Source organism: Haplochromis burtoni, unplaced genomic scaffold (genome assembly GCF_018398535.1).
Source record: "Haplochromis burtoni strain Fernald_Lab_line unplaced genomic scaffold, NCSU_Asbu1 Contig_63, whole genome shotgun sequence".
Lineage (NCBI taxonomy): Eukaryota > Metazoa > Chordata > Actinopteri > Cichliformes > Cichlidae > Haplochromis > Haplochromis burtoni.
The window spans coordinates 1,891,513-1,910,539 of NW_024582424.1; the positions used below are offsets into that span (position 1 = coordinate 1,891,513).

The following is a 19,027-nucleotide window of genomic DNA, read 5'->3' on the forward strand; positions in this document are numbered from 1 at the left end:
CGCACAATAAGTAAATGTGATGCAAGATTGAGTCCTGCACAGTGCCTGTGAGCCTGCATTTGATATAATCAAACCGGGTATTATCATTTCACCAATTTTGCCGAGCGCAGCTTCCTAATCAAATTGCTGCTTCAAATACAGCGCTGCTGACTGCAAACTCTATTTCTTTTAATCAATAGAATTAGCTGGGTGTTTGTCTCATCCATCCACAGAGGAGAATGGCTTTAATTTGTCCCATTGAAACTCTCATCTCTTCTTGAGTGTTTATGCAGCAAAGATGAAGTGTGTCCTTTCTAAAAAATAAAAAAAAGGAAAGAAAAAAAAAAACAAAACAGAAAAGCTGCCACTGAGAGAGCAAAGGCATTGTGGCATGAAAGGATTTAAGAGGGATTCTTATTGTCTAGCATGGCAATGATCATGTCTTTATTTCAAGAACAAAAGACCAGCACTTTGTTGCAAATACTTGCATGAGACAGTAAGAACTCACTGGGAACTTTAAAGGGTGAGTCGCTGTCTTCTCTGTCCTTCAAGTATGATCTCCTCTGCAGTGGAAGATTTTTTTTGCAACAAATATTAGGCAGCACAAACGTGGTGTCCTCTTAATCCAGCATTTTTTTTATTACTGTAATATTGATCTGGTTGAAACTAGATAAAGGCACTTGTCCCTGCAGATTGGACTATTCAGCATTCTAATCACATTCTTTATTTTTCCCGGCTGTGCAGCTTTTTATCGTTATTTGTCCTACTGCACTAAATACAAAACCGAATCGATAGGAGCGGCGCCTGTAGCTAAGTTTTCTTTCTGAACTAATTGAAGAAAGCGACTGCTACAGGGAAAACATCTCCGATCGGTTTCTGTTTCAGATGCCGCTGAGAAGCACATAACCATGGACTCTATGAACAGTCTGCAGCCACGCTTGTCGATGGGGATTTTATCCAACATAATATTAGCCAATCCTTTTTCTGCGTAAATATTTATTTTGCTTAGTTTTATTTGTTAGTCGTGCTTGCCTAAGCTTGGGCTGCGGCACTGCCTGCTGGTTCTGACTTTGAAAGCCATGTTAACAGATGACCGCTGCTCCAAATCCCACTGCCAGCGCTGACGTGCCATCTCAGTTGCAGAAAGGCAAATTGAAATTTGCACCATGTAGCTACGGGCGGTGCGTGAATGATTTTACAAGTGGGGAAGTTTTTTTGTTTTTTGTTTTTTTTGTTGAATATTAAACGGAATCGCTCTGGGCTCTTATCAGACTTCAGTAGAAAAAGCATGTCAGATGGGACACATCTGCTACTGCATATGTAACTGCTGGCTACCCAACTATAATATAATCTGAATAGACATAAAAAGTAACTGTTGATTCAAAAATAAAACATTTTTCTCACATATGTTGCGAATTCTGGGCAGCACGGTGGCATGGTGGTTAGCACTGTTGCCTCACAGCAAGAAGGTCTTGAGTTCAATTCCACCATCAGGCCGGGGTCTTTCTGTGTGGAGTTTGCATGTTCTCCCCGTGTTTGCGTGGGTTCTCTCCGGGTACTTCCTCCCACCGTCCAAAAACATGCAACTTGTGGGGATAGGTTAATTGGATAATCCAAATTGCCACTAGGTGTGAATGGTTGTCTGTCCCTATGTGTTAGACTGGCGACCTGTCCAGGGTGTACCCCACCTTTCGCCCTATGACAGCTGGGATAGGCTCCCGCGACCCTGATAAGCGGAAGCAGATGGATGTTGCGAATTCTATTATTTTGACACCATTATCCATGAACTCAAAAACAATTTGCACACTAGCTGAAAACATGCCCGATGTAAATTCAGTGGAAGCGTTATCGTCCGAGCCTCACTTCCACCCTGTCCAATACGACTCTTTCTTGGCTCTATTTTATTCAGATTCCCTGCAGCTAGTGTGCTGATTCAATTAGCTTCCAAATAAAGTTATAGAAGGAATGGTAAATCCATCTGCTTCTCTGATTCATTTGGTTGTGTTCTTTTTAGCGTTTCCTCCCTCCCACCACATCCTTAAATGTCCAGGTCTAAAATCTGTGTAAAATAACTCATTTGTTCTTATTATCAAAGGAAGCCATCTTATCCTTCAGCACCACATCCTCTCTCTCTTTCTTCCTCTGTTTCTCTCATTCCTTCTGACCTAACGCAGGATGCATTTGTCTGTTTTATCCCGGGATGATTGATTCATGAGTCGGCAGCAGAGCATGCCGTGGTTCTGCAGGAATTGTCAGAAGTGAAGGTGCCAGATCTTAAATCGGTGCAGCAGCGATTCGCTGTGTTTTGCATGTGTATCTTGTGGTTTCATCGTGTTTGGAAGCCATCTCTTGGCACACAGGGGCATCCGCTACTCACATCTGTACACTTAAATCAGACATGATATCCACTCAGGAGAGTATGGACTGGATTTAAGGAGGACTGCTACATGCTAGAGTATCATGATAAATTTAGAATAGTCTGAAGCCAAGCTGTGGCTGTGTAGATATGATACTGCAGTATGCACTTATGTCCATAAATGTGTTTTTTAATTTTATCACTTCCTCTTTTTATTGCTTACGATGTCCTCCACTTCCTTCTCTTCCATTTTGTGCACTGTGTGTTTATATATGTCCATATGTGTGAGAATTTGATATGAATATTTCATATACCGTGTGAGAAGGAGGAGAAGGAAGCGGGGAAAGTGGTATGATGAGATATAAGTGCAGCACTCGGAGTAAACATTTATTTTTTAAACTGCAACCTCGTTTGCACTACCTCCAGAAAGAGTAATCAGCGATAAAATGGAAAACCTTTCTTTAGGTTATTAAATCATTTTACATTTTTTACGCCTGCTTAATATTTCAACAGTAAGGAGTTCTCTTCCCACCAGAGTGAGTTACAGATTTGAGTTCGGTCAAGATCACACAAGGAGACAGAATGCTTTAGATTTTTCGCTGTGAGTAAGTGTCCATCAGATGTCTAGCCACAGTGAGCATTAAACAGAGTGTGAAATTCCCCAAGTCCCTTACTAGTGCACCATCAAGACCATTTTTTACGCGTGTGGATCCGACTCCCACACTTCACTCATTCTGACATGGGAAGCATCTGGCTACAGATGATGTTCTCCGTGCCGTAATAGCTCTAAATGATCCAGATGACCATGGTTGATTTCTTTCCTGTTCCTTTTGCCATGACCAATTCCCTGCATCGGTGCAACCATTTAGACTTAACTTGACATGCTGAAGTGAGGCTCCATCTGTTTTATGGCTACAGTATGTGCTCCAAGTTTTCTGAAAGAGGCCTTTTCAGATAGCAGTGCTTGTGCTCTAAGCTGGTTGCTTTGATTAAAGTCTGACTTTGCTTTAGAGCAAAGAATGGAAATTAAATAATCATTTAATAATCTGAATATGCACTTTCTCCTTTAAAGCATGGAGCAGTGCTTTGAAGTTGTGGATTGGATGAATGAGGTCTAAAAAAAGCTGACCTTGCAGGTTTTTTTGTTTCAAGCTGTGACTGTAAGGCGGATGGTCATATTTCACTACTAATTTATCAAATAGTTTTTACTCCGTAAAACGATGCGATATTGCCATCACCCTGCCAGGCAGGCGGGCAACATGAACACCCAAGTTTGTGAATGCAATAACTCAAGAACGAGTAAGACTTTTAAGTTGATACCATAGGTGTAGCTACTAAAAATCTCAGAAGAGTTAGAATCTCAGTGACCTTAACCTCAAGGTTGAGGTCAAAGGACAGATTTTCTCAAATCTTGTAGATGCGGTTACTTGAGAAGAAAGTCACTTAGCATTTTGAAATTAGTAATGTAAGTGTATCTACCAGGAAGCTGAGGGGTACCGCTGACCACCACCAGTATTTTAATAAATTATGGCTATAGGATACGGTACTGTGAAAAAGTCTTTAGCCACCCCTCATTTCTGTGTATTATTCTAGGAAAATGGAGGAAAAAATGCAGTGCAATGTTCTAAAACCTTAAAAAATATTTTTTAATAAGGAAATAAAGTGGAAAATAAAATGATATGAAGAATATGAAGGACCATTCCTTAGACATCTGGAGTATCTTCCTAACCTGAGGCGCATAATACAAAGCAAGTTTGGTATAGCCTGGATATTTGTACCATCAGAGTTTGCACAATTCTAACGAGATTAAAAGTCAAGATTTGGTATGAGCACCTTTATTCTTCAACACAGCCTGAACTCTCTTAGGCAGTTTTCTAGTAATTTCTTTAAGTAGTCTTCAGGAATAGTTCTGCAGGCTTCTTGTCCATAATCCAAAGCTCTTCTTTGGATGTTGGCTTTCTTATGCTCCATTTTCTGTCCCACACTGCTTTTCTCTGTTTTCTTTGTATTGTTGCTGGTTTTTCTCCCTTACACTCGTTTCTTTTTTCTTTACCTTATACAGCTGCCTCTTTAAGACAATTGTTTTTATGATTTGGCGTTATATACTGTAAACAAAACTGAATTGATCAAATTATCAATTTTTGTGAAAGGCTCCTAGTAACAAAGTGCCTAAAGATCCATCCATTCTCTTCCACTTGCCGTTATCAGGGTTACGTGGAGGCTGTAGCCTACCCCGGCTGTCATACGGCGAGAGGCGAGGTAGACCCTGGACCCGTCTGTCGCAGGGCTAACACACAGAGACAGGCAACCATTCGCACCTATGGGCAATTTAGAATCACCAATAAACTTAACCCCACTAAAGTACATTCCTCATAAAATGGCCAGGCACAATTAAAGAAAGAACATCAGAAAGTCTGGAAAACATTTGTTCAACATCACTTTAAAGATGACAAGTAATATGAAGAAATGAGAAGTGTCTCTTCTTTACTTTTGAACTGTTCATTTATCTCCTGTTAGAAATTCTGATGCTGAAATATCAGCAAACAGCTTATTTTCGCCAATACATCCACCCTACCGATATACTGGTCTTGCGCTCTGATTTATTATGTATCTAATATGGATACATTTATGGATAAAACTTCTCATGCTGCCATTCTGTCAGGTTTGGCTGATAGAGTCCAAGTCCACATTTGGAGGTTCAATTGAGAGTAAAGGTTGAAGTTTGACAGCCAGAACTTGTCATGTCTGGGAGATTTCTAATTCGCCTTTTGTTTTCATCTATTTTTTTCTTTTTGCTACCAAAAATTGCTTATTGAACTTTGGGAAAATACCAGGGAAAAAACACAAGGACCCCTACTCCCTGAATGTGAAATGCCAGCGATGTTTGGCACCGTAGCAATTAAAATTGACTTAAATTAACACGATCGAGGCTTACCAGACATGCTGAAATGCTAACTTTAGCAACATTAGCATTCACCGGATAAATGGAAATGATACTGCTGGTGTCGCTAGATAAGATGTACAAACAAAATTATTTATTTTTAGCAACAAAGAATTTAAATTCAGTTACATGCAGCATTGCTTCATTCAAGTGCGCTGCCAGGAAGATGAGAGAGAAAGGAGTGCAGGGGGAGAAGAGTGCAGGGGAGGATGTTTAATGCATGCAATGTTCATGGCATGTATAACTGTTTGCCTTTAAAATTTGTGTGTTTGCAATTCACTGTGAGTTACTGCTTCCCTCTCATTTTGGCTGTAAGATGTGCTTTGACCAGCCAACCAGCTGACTCGCTGTGACAAAGACACACGGCACACTAAGATTTTTCTTTCAGGCGACTGCATTTGATTCTTATTTTGACATTTAGGACTTTTGAAATCAGTATAGTCCAGTCAAATTTAAAAAAAAAAATGTTTACGCCCAAGTGTGAACGGTCACAGCCACACTGACCAGCCTGTTATGCTTTCCCTCTGTGACATTGACTTTTGTATGCTAAATGCTCCAGGGCAGCTTCAAACTGCCTGCAAACCTTCCTTTCAGTGTGTGAGAACTCAGCAGCCATTTATACCTTCTGACATCCCACCACCCCGGTCACAAAAGGTGTAAGAAAGGAGGATCCACTATCTGTGAGTGTGTGTGTGCACGAGCCATACTGAAATTTGTAGGAGTATGCACATCTCGGTCTGCGTGCTAATGCAGGGAGCTTGTTAGCTTGTAGACTTGAAATTCTATATAACCTGGCTGCGTAAGACAGATGGTAACCGAAACACAAAAAGTGATCATTTGTACTGCACTGTGGAGTAGAAAACAACATCACAAGGAAAAAGTGAAATTAATTGAGCGTTGGTGCGTGGGTTTGTGCGCATCCACGAGGAGGAACGAGAAGAGAATGAGTCATAATTCACTCGTGGAGCAGGAGACCTCCTTAGGTAACATAAACAGAGGTGTAACATTAGGTGAGTTATTGTTCCCTTAAATTATATAATACAACAATATAATCTGAGCTGATTAGAGTTAGTGACAACAGTATTTTATCAAACAAATCACCTAACAATGAAGTGTACATTTATGGACAAGCTAACACTTCCCCAGATATATACTGTGTATTTGTCACCCAAGGCAGTCACTAATCCTGCGTGAGGGTGTGTCATGCATTTCTGTTTTATTTACAATAAAACTTTTTCTCATGTTGGTTTTATATGCTGACATTTTTACAATAATAAACAAATATATCTGATATATGATATTCACATTTCAGAAATTTAAAGGTGATTTGTAAAGCCGTAAATATGTTGCAATTTATTTTTTTTATGCTATCATTTTCACTTTCATGGTATTGGGACAATGTGCTGTCATACAGAGAAAAAAAAAACTTCGTCAGCTCAGCGAGACTCAGACCAGTGGTTCATTTTATGAAATAGGCTTAGCCAGCTCACCTCTGTGTGCAGTGGCACATCTTTAAGCTTAGAAAGGTATCATAACACAAACAGGCTCATTTTTGCACTCAGTAAAGAGGTGCTGTACTCACTGAACCATCTGTCTGGAAATTGTCTGCCTGCAGTCTCATCCCTCATTTTTTTTTTTTTTTTTTTGTAATTTCATGTGTGCTTTTTGGATTAAAGATCTTTTTTTGGAGACAGGTGGTTTGAACCAGTATATAAAAGTGTTTGCCATTTGGCATGTTATGCTGTTTTCAGACGGTATTACATGTCACCAGCTGCCTCTCTGATAACTCATACATAACTCAATGCAAATGGGCCATTTCTCTGTGTAATGGCTCCCTTATTTGACTTCGCATCAGCAAACAGCAGGAACAGTCTACAAACATCCACAGTGGTTCAACTGTCTGCTGTGATTACTCAGTCCAATGTATATCAGTCCACAAAAAGGTACACTGTGACATTAGGTGGCTTTGTTTGGATTGAATTCTTACAAAAATACATCAAACATCCAGTGGTAAAAACTGTACAATTGCAGATGACTGACGAGTGTAATTGTCAGATTTGTAAGGCGTCTTTTATGTTTTTTACAGTATTGTGTATATAATCTTATTCTTTCGACTGCCTCTTTCTCTAGCATCCTCCTCTGTCACACCAACCCTCTGCATGTCCTCCTTCTCTACATGAACCACCTCTGAGGTCTTCCTCTTTTCCTCCTTTTCCACAGTTAAGCAGCATTATTGAAGAATGTGACAAATAGTTTAAAATACCTTTGTTATTAGTTTTTGACATTTTCCATTAAACGGTTCTCAAATTTAACTTAATATCTCAGTGTTTCGTGGTTTTAAACTACTCAGTCAGTTTTTTCCCCTTGTGACTAAGAAATTAGTCACCAGGAACATCCCTACTCCCAACTAAAATCTTAACACCACCAGCTCTGTCTCCTGTATTTTAATAATTCGATTTTAGCATTAAAAATCTCTTTTCGATTTCAGCGCATGCACATACTGGTGGATTAACCATTACAAAAACATGAAAAAAGGGTTTTGGTAATTGCCAATACTCGTAATTCAGGGTAGCTGTGACATAAATCGTACATTGGATGGTGGTCTTTCTTTCTTAAAGGTGAGATTAAAATCAAACAACACACGCCTAAAACAGTGATAACAAATTCAATTTAATGCTAAGTTTCATTAGCAATGAGAGCCATTAACATTACCAATTAACATATGCAGGACTGACTGCCCCAGTGCAATTTTGACTGTTATTATGCCTGTAATACGTGAAACAGATTTTAATTTGTTTTTAATTTTAATTGCATCACACGTGCATTTTTCTCTGACTGCTGAACTTGACACAATTCAACTTGATTTTTTCTCAGCACTGCCCTGGTCTCCTTACCAGGCCATGTGCTATTTTATCATGCTACCAACTGAGTTGTAGTAATATGACAAGATGTTCACGTTCAGCGTGATCACATGAAGCATACAGTGCATTGTTTAAGCTTTCATGAGTAAGTAAACAAACCTCCTACAGGTATGTGGAAACTTCCTGTAGACAGAAAAGCACTTTTTAATGTTCTTGTTGCATCTTTAAGCTTTAATGATAGCTGCCCTGTTGTGGGGTTCATGGGCCGTAGCACTATCCGCCTCATGACTGTGAGTTGAATTCTGAATTCTGCCCTCTAAATATACAGTATACACAAAGACACAACACCTCCCTTAGGCTGCAAAGATTAAACGAGTCTTCGCTGCATACAGTTAAATCAGCACAGCTGGACGAAGACTGTTAGCAGGTTGCTGTATATGTGCACGTACTGTATTCATAATATAGAAAAGCGGGACGTATTCGGCTCCTTATTAAGCTTTCCTCTCGCTGCATTAATCTTCTTTATCCTGCAGTGGCAAAACCATTTCAATACAAACAGGACATTTAAATACCAACTCATAATGAGCGGGAGAGATAAGTGTTTCTCTGACAGAAGTGTACAAACAATTCCACTTTGCACAAAGCCATCAAAGACAAAGTACAAATAAGTAACTGACCCTGTCTCCCTATTGCCTCTGCGGCTCATGGTTCTGGTAATACTGAGAGCTTAGATATGAGATGAATCTAATTTTGTAATCTCAGACTCAGAAAGCCAAATCCTAAAATAGATTCTCGTGTTTCACTTCTCTGTAAATTGTACGCCACAAGCATTCAGAGATTGCTACAAAGACTTCACACGCTCCTAGTTTGTCTGGGTTAAAAGCTTGTGGAGGAGAGAACGGGGTTGAGAGCGTGATGGAGGAAAGAACAGAAGGTGGGGGCTGGAGGAGAGGCCGTGCTTTAACAAGCTTATCTCGCTCCCTAATGCAGTTTGGGCCATCAAAGCGTTGAGAGGCGGCGACGCTAGGGGCGGCTGTATTTTTTGACCGCTACCTGTGACAGCAATTACTGGTTCCCCTTTAAGCATGCCTTTGTTTGGTGGCAGACTTGAATGCTCGGGTAGAACAAGATTACCTCAATGTTTTGCAACTGCAGCATAATCAAAGCCTCACAATGCCATGCCCCTCTGAATCAACCGAGCTAGGTCTGCCACCATTTCTTTCTGGACCCTTTATTCAGGAGGTGGCGTGACATTATTTTCATTATAGCAGTGTTGGGTGTTTTTTTTAAAGGTATACATCACAGGCAAATATTCCACAACACTTCCACAGCTTCTCTTAGAAACAGCAATGAGAACTGTGGTGCATAAAAAAAACGGAGGTGTTAACAAAATTCATTTAGAAGTGGAATTTAATGAATAGAGCTTTCACGACAATTAGATAATGCATCCATAGCACGCTACTGTATTCGCTAGTTGCATACCTGTGCTTCAGGTATTCAGTGAAATAAATGTCCCACTCCCAAACCTTTGTTCTGCTTTCAGTAGCTTATCATCTCACATATGTTGGCCGAGTTAATCCCTTTAGAGATAGTGTGGCCTTACCTTGGACCTTCGGTGCCATAAAAAACTATTTGCGCCCTTCCTGATTTTTTTGTTCTTTTACATATTTGTTACACTTAAATGTTTCAGATCGTCAAACAAATGTGAATATTGGACAAAGATAACCAGAGTAAATACAAGGTTCAGGTTTTAAGTGATGATTTCATTTGCAAAGGGAAAACATTATTGTTATGGCCCGTCTAGGGTTAGCCAGACCACAACATAAGGGTGATCCATCCTCGTCAAGCAGCCACAACTATTAGTTTAACTTTAGTAATTAAAATTTGTTTGGAGATTAAAACAAATGAAACAAAAAACTGAGAAACAGGGAAGGAGACAAAAACTTCTTCACTGTAATCCAAACCTGTGTCTGCTTATGTAGCATAGCACACAGCACAGTGTCATCATTTAAAGCCTCTGTAATACCCAGTACTAAGATTTGCTGTCATCTCATTTGCATTAACGCTAAGACAAAACTGTCAGGGTTTGGGGTTTAATTGTAATTTTGATTTTGTAAGATCACTTCCCTGCTCTTTCTTTAGAGCTAATTCCCCCCCCCTCTGCGTATTCATGTCATTTCTTTCAGTTTTATTTTACCAAACTTTCTTTTTGTCTGTTGTTTGGGGGGTTTTTTTCCCTTCATTTGCATCTTGCTTACCTGATAGTTTTCTGTGCATTCACAGTCCAGTCCCTTGTTGGTTGTGTCAGCCTTTGTGTGTAATCCTAAACTGCATTCCTCTATTTTGACACTAGTGGTTTTTTTATTGTGTTTCTTGCAAATTTAGCTTTCGGTTTACTTGTTTTCTTTGAACTTTGTTGAACAACCTTCCGGAATTTTATTTATTCCTTTGGCTTGTCATTAAGGCTTAGGTTTTGCAAACTACCTGTCAGCCTCCGGTGTCCTGCATTTGTGTGTGTTTGCATGTGTGTGTGTGTGTGAGAGAGAGAGAGAGGGTTTTTTTTTCCTAACTCGTCACAACAGATAATGCAGTCAACTGGAAAGTGTTTTGTGATGTGCCAAGCTGCACTGCAGGGTTCTGCAACGTGTCAAAACCAGGAGACGGAGTGAAACTAAACCATACCTCATGCACTAGTTTGTTTGCTTATTTGTTTAATCTATGAGGGGGCCATTGTTTTGTTTTTTTTATCAGAACAGTGTGACACAGTATAAGTTGGCCTATGACCAGGCCAATTAGTGTGATGCATGGTTGTCTTGGTGTTGTGTACAGCATATTCAGCAAAAGAAACAACTCTGCATACTTACATTTCTCTCATGCGCTCGCTGCGCCTCTAAATTTTGCAGCTATCTATGGCACAGCAAAATGTCAAGTTGAACCCGGTATTTCATCCTCTATTCATAGCAAATTGGTGCCACGTTGATGTATGTGCTAAGTAGAACAGCTTTACTGTTAAATTTGAGCTATTTTGTGTAAAGGGGGTACCAGCCTAAAGCAGCTTCTTTGATATCACCTACGCAGTGTTGTTATTATGTTAGTTTGCTGTTTATCTAATATAAAATGTCCTCGTTTAAAAATGGAAGATGGAAAAACAAAATTTCCTTTTTATAAAAAAAAAAAGTGTGAATTGCATGTTAAATAACAAGAACAATAAACTTTTTTCTGTTGTTCTACAGAGTTTTCAGGTTTTCATTGTGTTAAAGGGGTCTCACATTACACACCCACTGATTCCTGAGAAAAAACAAACTATTTATTTAGTAATACTGCACTTAAACCTTAAAGTTATGCATGGCTTTGCTGAGGACTAGATTAAAAATTACTTTCAATCCCTTTCACTTAATGAATGCAATATTTATTTAACATAATTATCATGGTGGTAAAATCTCACCCCAAAAAGCTTGATTATCATCTCCTTGGTTCAAAGTGTAGCCTGTATCCTGAAATTCTTCTTAACTTCATTTTTTGTTTCAGACCAACAGTGTTATGTACTTTTGAATATAATAAAGCATAATTGAACATTAAAAAGCCTATAAATGTAACAGTTTGTGTATTTACTGCCTGGAACCCTTGCGCAGTAAATTGTTTGCAACAAATGAGAACCTATTAAAAATTAACCCAAATGGAGCAGTGTGGGTCTCAGAAGCTGCTGCAGCATGCAATTTCTGTTTTGCTGAGGCGAGATTGTGGACTTAGCCTTGTTGTTCAATATTCTGTGAATAATTGAAACTGACTTGACTGGCGCCCGGTGTCTTTATTCAGTAAATCCTCAGATAAAATCGAAAGGAAAAATGCTGACTTAATCCTGAAAACGTAGCATATCTGACACTTTGCTACCTGAGTTTGTTGAGCAATCGAATTTATCATTCTGGTTTTGCCTCTCCTTCTCTCTGCTCCCATCCCTCCTTGGGCTTTGCTCCTCTCAGGTGGACTTGCTTGTGCCAACCAAGGTGACAGGTATCATCACCCAGGGAGCGAAAGACTTCGGCCATGTCCAGTTTGTTGGCTCATATAAAGTCGCTTTCAGTAATGATGGAGAGCAGTGGAATGTATATCAAGATGAGAAGCAGGGCAAGGACAAGGTAAGTTGCTTTTACACTACGTATTGATTTGATTGGTTTTTATTTTATTTTATTTGAACGAAGGGTCTCACTCAGCCAAATAAACCTGAAGCAGACAAAAACGTAGCAAATATCAAAAAGATGTGTAAATGTGTTATAAGGTGTTAAATTGTGAAAATGTTCATCTTGGAAGCTGTCTGTTTCTCCTTTCCATTTCCTCTTAGCATCTTCTTATCAGCGTCTCAAACTGAGCTGTCCTGGTCTGTCCTGGTCTGTCCTATTGCCTTTCTCTGGTTTGAGATCAGATAAGACCACCCTGTCAACCTGGCCAGGCCGGTGCTATGCTGAAAATCTTGTTTACGGTCCTTCAGCAGAGTACAAATGTCCATTCCAATCGCCCACAACAACAGAGACAGTGCAGAGCTGCAGCGGGCTCTTTGTTGATATCAGGGAACCTGCAGACACAGGCTAACAGCTAAAGCTGGAGCGTCTTGTCTTTCAGATACTGATTGCAAGACAATCTGTGTTTACTTTTCGATCTTGCTGTGCTATTGAACGATAAGGCCTACCTCTTCATTCTGATTCATCCAATGCTGATGTGTCGAATTCAAGAAGCCAAATGCGCTTAGCATGAAACAGCTTTGGGATAATATACTGTATACTTTGTTTATTCTCCAGTCTAACTTAAATCCATTTAGGCTTTGTAGATGATTTCAAAATATTTAACATTTTAAAATAGTTACAATAGTTAAATTAGTTTTCAACTGGAGATGACATTTGTATTAATAAATAACTGACTCATAACTATTAATGAAACAAAGTCCAGCTGTTAAAATTTGTGAATTTGGTTTTGTCAGAACAGTTAGTTCTTATTTTTATGCATATTTATCACACATTTCACATCATCAAACTAATTTTGATATTAGACAAAGATAACTGGAGTAAATGCAAAATGCAGATTTTAAATGATGATTTCATTTATAAAGGAGAAACCACTCTGCCTCTATGCAAGCAAGTAATTGTCCCTCTTTGATAAATCATGAATTAACTGTGATTAACCATGTTTTTGCTTAGCTAAGTTCCATGTCATTAACCACACCCAGGCCTGAAAAAGAAACATATCATGCTATGATCTAAAGAAACAGCTGAGAAATAAATTCACTGACATCTATCAGTCTGCAAATGGTTACAAAGCAATTTCGGAGACTTTGGGAATCCAGCGAACCACAGTGAGAGTCATTATCCAAAAATGGAGAAAAGTTAAAACAGTGGTGAACCTTCCGAGGAGTGGCCGGCCTACCAAAATTACTCCAAGAGCGCATCGATGACTCATCCAGGAGGTCACAAAAGAACCCAGAACAACATCTAAAGAACTGCAAGCTTCACTTGTCTCAGTTAAGGTCAACGTTCATGATTCAACAGTGAGAAAAAGACTGGGCAAAAATGGCATCCATGGGAGAGTTTTAAGAGAAAACCACTGCTGACTTAAAATAACGCAAATGCTCATCTCACATTTACCAAAAACATCTTTGATCTAAAAACATATGGGAAATGATTCTGTGGACTGATGAGACAAAAGCTAAACTTTTTGGAAGCTTTAAGTCTTGTTGCATCTGGTGTAAAACTAACGCAGCATTTTATAAAAAGAACATCATAGTCTGATGGTCTGGGGCTGCTTAATCCAATTGAGATGTTTCTGTATGACGTTAAACAGGCCATTCATGCAGGAAAGCCCTCCAGTGTGGTTGAATTAAAACAATTCTGCAAAGAAGAGTGGGCCATAATTCCTCCACAGTGATGGGAAAGACTCATTGCCAGTTATCACAAATGCTTGATTGTAGCTCTTGCTTCCAAGGGTTGACACAGCCAGTTGTTAGGTTCAGTGGCCAACAGCTTTTTTTTTACAACGGGCTAAGGCTAGGTGTGAATGTGCGAGTGAATGAGAGTGCGAATGGTTGTCTGTCCATGTGTGTTGGCCCTGCGACAGACTGGCGACCTGTCCAGGGTGTACCCTGCCTCTCGCCCTATGACAGCTGGGATAGGCTCCAGCGCCCCCCGCGACCCTGAAAAGGATAAGCGGAAGCGAATGGATGGATGGGCTAAGGCTAATTTTTTTCCTGTAAATTAATGAACTAATCTTTAAACTGCATTTTGTATTTAGCCACATTGTCTTTGTCTAGTATCTAAATTAGTTTGACGATGCAAAACATCATCACTCATCATCATCACATCTGTTTTAGCTCATTTATTGGTCACCTCCCAAAAAGTCCATCCTCCTCTGATTGGTCAGTGGGCATGAAGAAAGTCAGACACATAGACAGTATAAAAGATGGAGCTAGTTTCCAGATCTGAACAAATGAAGCTAATGCATAACTGCCCTTAAACCTGCATTTTCTGTAACGGCCACCAGGAGGCGAGAGCTGTCCTCTGCAGGAGCTGTTGACATTTTGCTAATGGGTTTATAGTCAAAGTCATTTCAGGTTATACTGTATAATTATAAACCATTAAGTCTGTTTATTACATTTTGGTGTCAAAAAGGAAGATTTTTCGAGATGTGATCACTGGATACTGAAATGTGCTTTAGCAAGTCAGTTTGAAAATACCAAAACGGCTTGAAACAGCTTATCTTTTGTGCTGTCTATGGTCAGGCAGCTTTGGTGAAGTGCTTCACCACCTTAACTCAGGTTAGTTTCTGCTAACAGAAAACAAGTCGTTTTAAGTGTAAATCACGGCACATTATGTAAATGATTGTTTTGTCAGCACAGAGCAGAGGTTGAAAAATATGCCAAGCGGCAGGTTTACAGTAGTCTTAATGTGTTACGTTGTATGTCTCTATTTTATGCTCTGTTTACTGTCTGACAACAGAAACAGAAAACTGGGAATATTTTCAATGGAAATTCATCTCTATTAGAGTGGCTAGTACATAGCTTTGTGCCATTCTACCATTAAACACATGGTGATTGCCTTATTATTGCTGCAACATTGCCATCAGAAGTAAAACAGCTCAGAAGCTGTGAGAGCATGAAGACTCTTGTGTTCACCGTTGCAACCAGCAGCAGAACATTTGGTGTGCTTTGTTCATAGCTGAGATATTTTCGAGTAAGAATTAGCAGAAGGTACTCTAGCGAGGAATTGATAGTGGACTGCATGGCATCTGGCTGCATGTGGATTTAGTTGAAGCACTTGTTTGAGAGTGTACCAAAGGAACTAGGTAAGTAGCCATTATGCCATTGTGTTACTTAATGATGAAGAGAAGTACCGTGTTTCCTGGGAGAGAACAGCATGGAATTCTTAACATGAATAAAGAAAGTATAACAGACAAATAAAACCTCACAAGGCATAATTTGAGCACTTTAATATCTGAAGGCAGACTGGAATTTTTGGATTCAGAATCTGTATTCCAGTATATACATCTATAAGTGATTTTTTTAAACCAATAGTACAATAAGACGACACTGAGCTTAACATCCTTTAGTTACTAGTTTTCTGTCATGCTTTGTATCATAGCCCAGCTGTGGGTCATACTCTGTAGTTTGTGGACAGATATTTTCAGGCTTTCTTAGATAAACTGTTTCTGAGCAGTTTGAAGAGGTTACCGGTGCCCGTAGCAGGCATTAAGTTGAGGTAGTGTCCTGTCTTTTTTCTTTTTCTTTTTTGTCAACATATTTTTGAAACACCTTGAGAATTTTATTTTGAATTTGGCACTACTGCTCACTTGCAGCATCAGCAGGTCAAAGATCCCCTCTGTGTAACATTCAATAAAAAAAATTGTGTAACTGTGCTACTGGGTTGAAGATGTTTGTGAAGCATTGAAGAATTATAACTTCCTGCTTCTTTTCAGCAAGATCCATATTTGAAACATTAGCATCTATCAACACATTGTCTTTCCAAATCAAAATAATTGGCCAAACCGAGAAGATGAAGAATTTAACTTGTTTTTCCTCTCTGAAACTACACACTATTACAGTACATACACAGCAAAACATAACCTCAAATGAGGAATCACTCCCATCACTGAGCAAAATGGAAACACTGATTTAAACTGCAGTGTGACCCACTGATGGAGGCATGCAACCACGAGGGGAGTTGCAGTCTTAGAAAAGAGCTTCCATTTTTGTTTGTCTCTGATACACGATAGATCAAAGCAGCGCTTCGTTGACACCAACAGCTGCTCTCAGTTCATCCCCTTATCTTTGCTGGGGATCCAGTGAAGTAGTAGATCCCTGGAAATAATTTTCCATTTCTACAGGTCATATTCTTTGCTTGAGGAGTTTGTAACACCCGTGGTGATCTTTGGCTGAGGGCCAGGCATGCTCACCATGATTTATACTCAGACAATTTCAATACCTTGGAATGAATGTTTTCTAAGCGTCATCTGAGTTAGAACGTGAAAGAAGGAAAAATACTGGTTGTATCTCAAGAGAATGATACATTTATTTTTAAGTCTAGTTTCAGCTCCACATTTTTTTGTTCTCTCCTGTGTTGTTATTGCTGTATAATTCAGAGAAGAGCTAAGACTATACCGTCACTCCGAGCATGTGTGCTCTGTATTAGAGGGCGGGCGTGTTTTGCAAGACTTCAGCAAATGTCAATCAGTTTGTCCCTTGCTGGAGCCAAGTGGCTGTTCAGATGTATGATTCTTCAAGGTGTTTTCCCCCTTCAGTCAGCCGAAGCAGCCATTAATGCTAGAGGACACATTTGGCTGTTAGACTCCCGAGGCTCCTCCTGCCACACCACAATGCTTGACTTGGCAGGGATATACTGTGAAAGTTTGTGTGTGTGTGTATGTCCGTGTGTGTGTTTGCCTATTTCCAACACAGTGGTAGAGGCTTGTAAGTATTCTTCTCAGCTCCCCCCTCCAGCTCCTATGTGGCAGAGGCTGCAGGCAGTTAGATCTAGATTGAGAGAGGAGACTCTGTCAGAATACAGATGTTGTCAAAGCAGGGCCCAGCGGTGCATGCACAACAGTATCCCTCTACAAAATCTATAGAGTGCCCTGTTTGCCTTTTCTTTGTACACCAATCCCACATACTGCTGTACTGCACTTGTAACTGAGACAAGTAAGAGCAAAGTCCATTGTTTAAACATAATTACACTGAGACACATCCATAATCCTACATATCGGCTAAGCTGGATCCCCTTTCCGCACCTGGGTCACTATGTTACCTTGTCCTGCACCACCGCTCTTGCATTGGTGTCAGTATTGAAACAGTCCGTCGATGGGTTCAATCAAGCACAAAAGTAATTGATTTATGTTTAATAGTGTTTTACTCAGGTGACCTGGGTTAATAAGTCATCAGAGCCTTCAATTCCATTCAGGTCAGAGGGTAACTGAATACTAGATGGGTTTGAATACCGACATCCTAAAATGAACCCATGGTAGTAGTATTTAGTAGCTGCGGTCCACTGTGCACCTCAGGATTACAAAAACACATAACTAGGTAACGTATTGCTGACCCCCTCAAAGACTGGTCTCGGTGTGCGTTTCAGTTTGATGCAGCGTGACTGCCTCTTTATCACCTCGCATGATGCTTTTGACCTTTCACTGAAGACGTATGTGAGTTTTCCTGGTATTACCGCAGGCGGCTCTGGGCAACAAGGGGTTAGAGAGCAAAGAGATCTGAGCGACCTGATTCCTTGACCTGTGCAGCAGGTTTAAATAATGTAGTATGGGCTGAGTTGCAGCTCTAGAGTCGCATAGGGCCTCACCTCATAATGCTCCTGACTGTCAGGAAAATCAATAGTTAGGAGCAGTTGTGGCTGCTGTGTCACTCCGAATGCACACATAGTGACATGTGCTCTTTGTCATTATGCCTTCATTGCTGCATAATCTCTTTGTTTAGTGTGAAGGTAGAGGCAACTAGCTTCAGCATATTTGACTAAGTTTACTATTCCAAGAAAAGTAATACATGCAAAAACACCACCGGATTCAGAGTCTCCTTTTCTTCAGAATTATCAACATAGCTTTGTGAATTTTGCAGCAGTTCAAATAAACTTACAGTTTAGAATAAAACACTGCCACATTGTTAAGTGTTTCAGTTATCCGTGGCACAATTATTAACACTTGGCTTCACCTGTCAGTTGCCAACTCCTTTATTGTCACTGTCACTTCTGCAAGTCACGCATGGCAGGTTGGGCTTGTTTATACTCAGCTACGCATAGTTTGTTTTCTTCTTCTTCCCTTAGAAAACAAATAAAAACTGTCATTTGTCTTCTGCTTAATAGATTCTAATTCCAGTTACAGTAATAACAGGTTCTGCCACTGTTCTAACTCAAGTACAAAGCATATCGATCAATCTGTCCATCCATCCATCCATCCATCCATCCAGCCATCCAGCCATCCAAATATCCATTTTCTTAACCATTTATTAAATTCAGGGTCATTGCACGCCTGCAGTCCATCTTAGCTCTCACTGGACAAAAGCAAGAACAAAGGCAGTAATAACAAGTAATTACAGATTGTATATTTAGTAATCTTTTATTAATAACAAAACTCCAAAGATGCTTGAAACTGCCTTAATTTTTTTAAACAATGCCTTTCCCTGTTTTGCTGTGGAATCATATCCATCTATCCATCCATTTTCTTCTGTTCATCCGGGTCAGGTCGTAGAAGCAGGAGCCCAAGCAGAAAAGTCCAGACCTCCCTCTCGCTGGCCAACTCCTCCAGCTTGGCCCAGGGAACACCAAGGTGTCCCCTTGGAGATATATATATATATATATATATATATATCCATAGGTCCGTCATCCTATTCATGTAGCCCCTTCCGCCGGGGTT

The 19,027-nt window shown here is 39.8% G+C and overlaps 1 protein-coding gene across 2 annotated transcripts in view; it reads left to right on the top strand.

Annotated features, from left to right (window-relative positions):
- Positions 1–19,027, top strand: part of LOC102304446 (EGF-like repeat and discoidin I-like domain-containing protein 3) — a 131,430-nt gene that overhangs the window by 95,905 nt on the left and 16,498 nt on the right. For both annotated transcript variants that reach the window (XM_005922879.3, XM_005922880.2), the window contains exon 9: positions 12,118–12,273. In XM_005922879.3, coding sequence (XP_005922941.1) covers positions 12,118–12,273 — 156 coding nt within the window. The remainder of the gene's footprint in view (positions 1–12,117; positions 12,274–19,027) is intronic.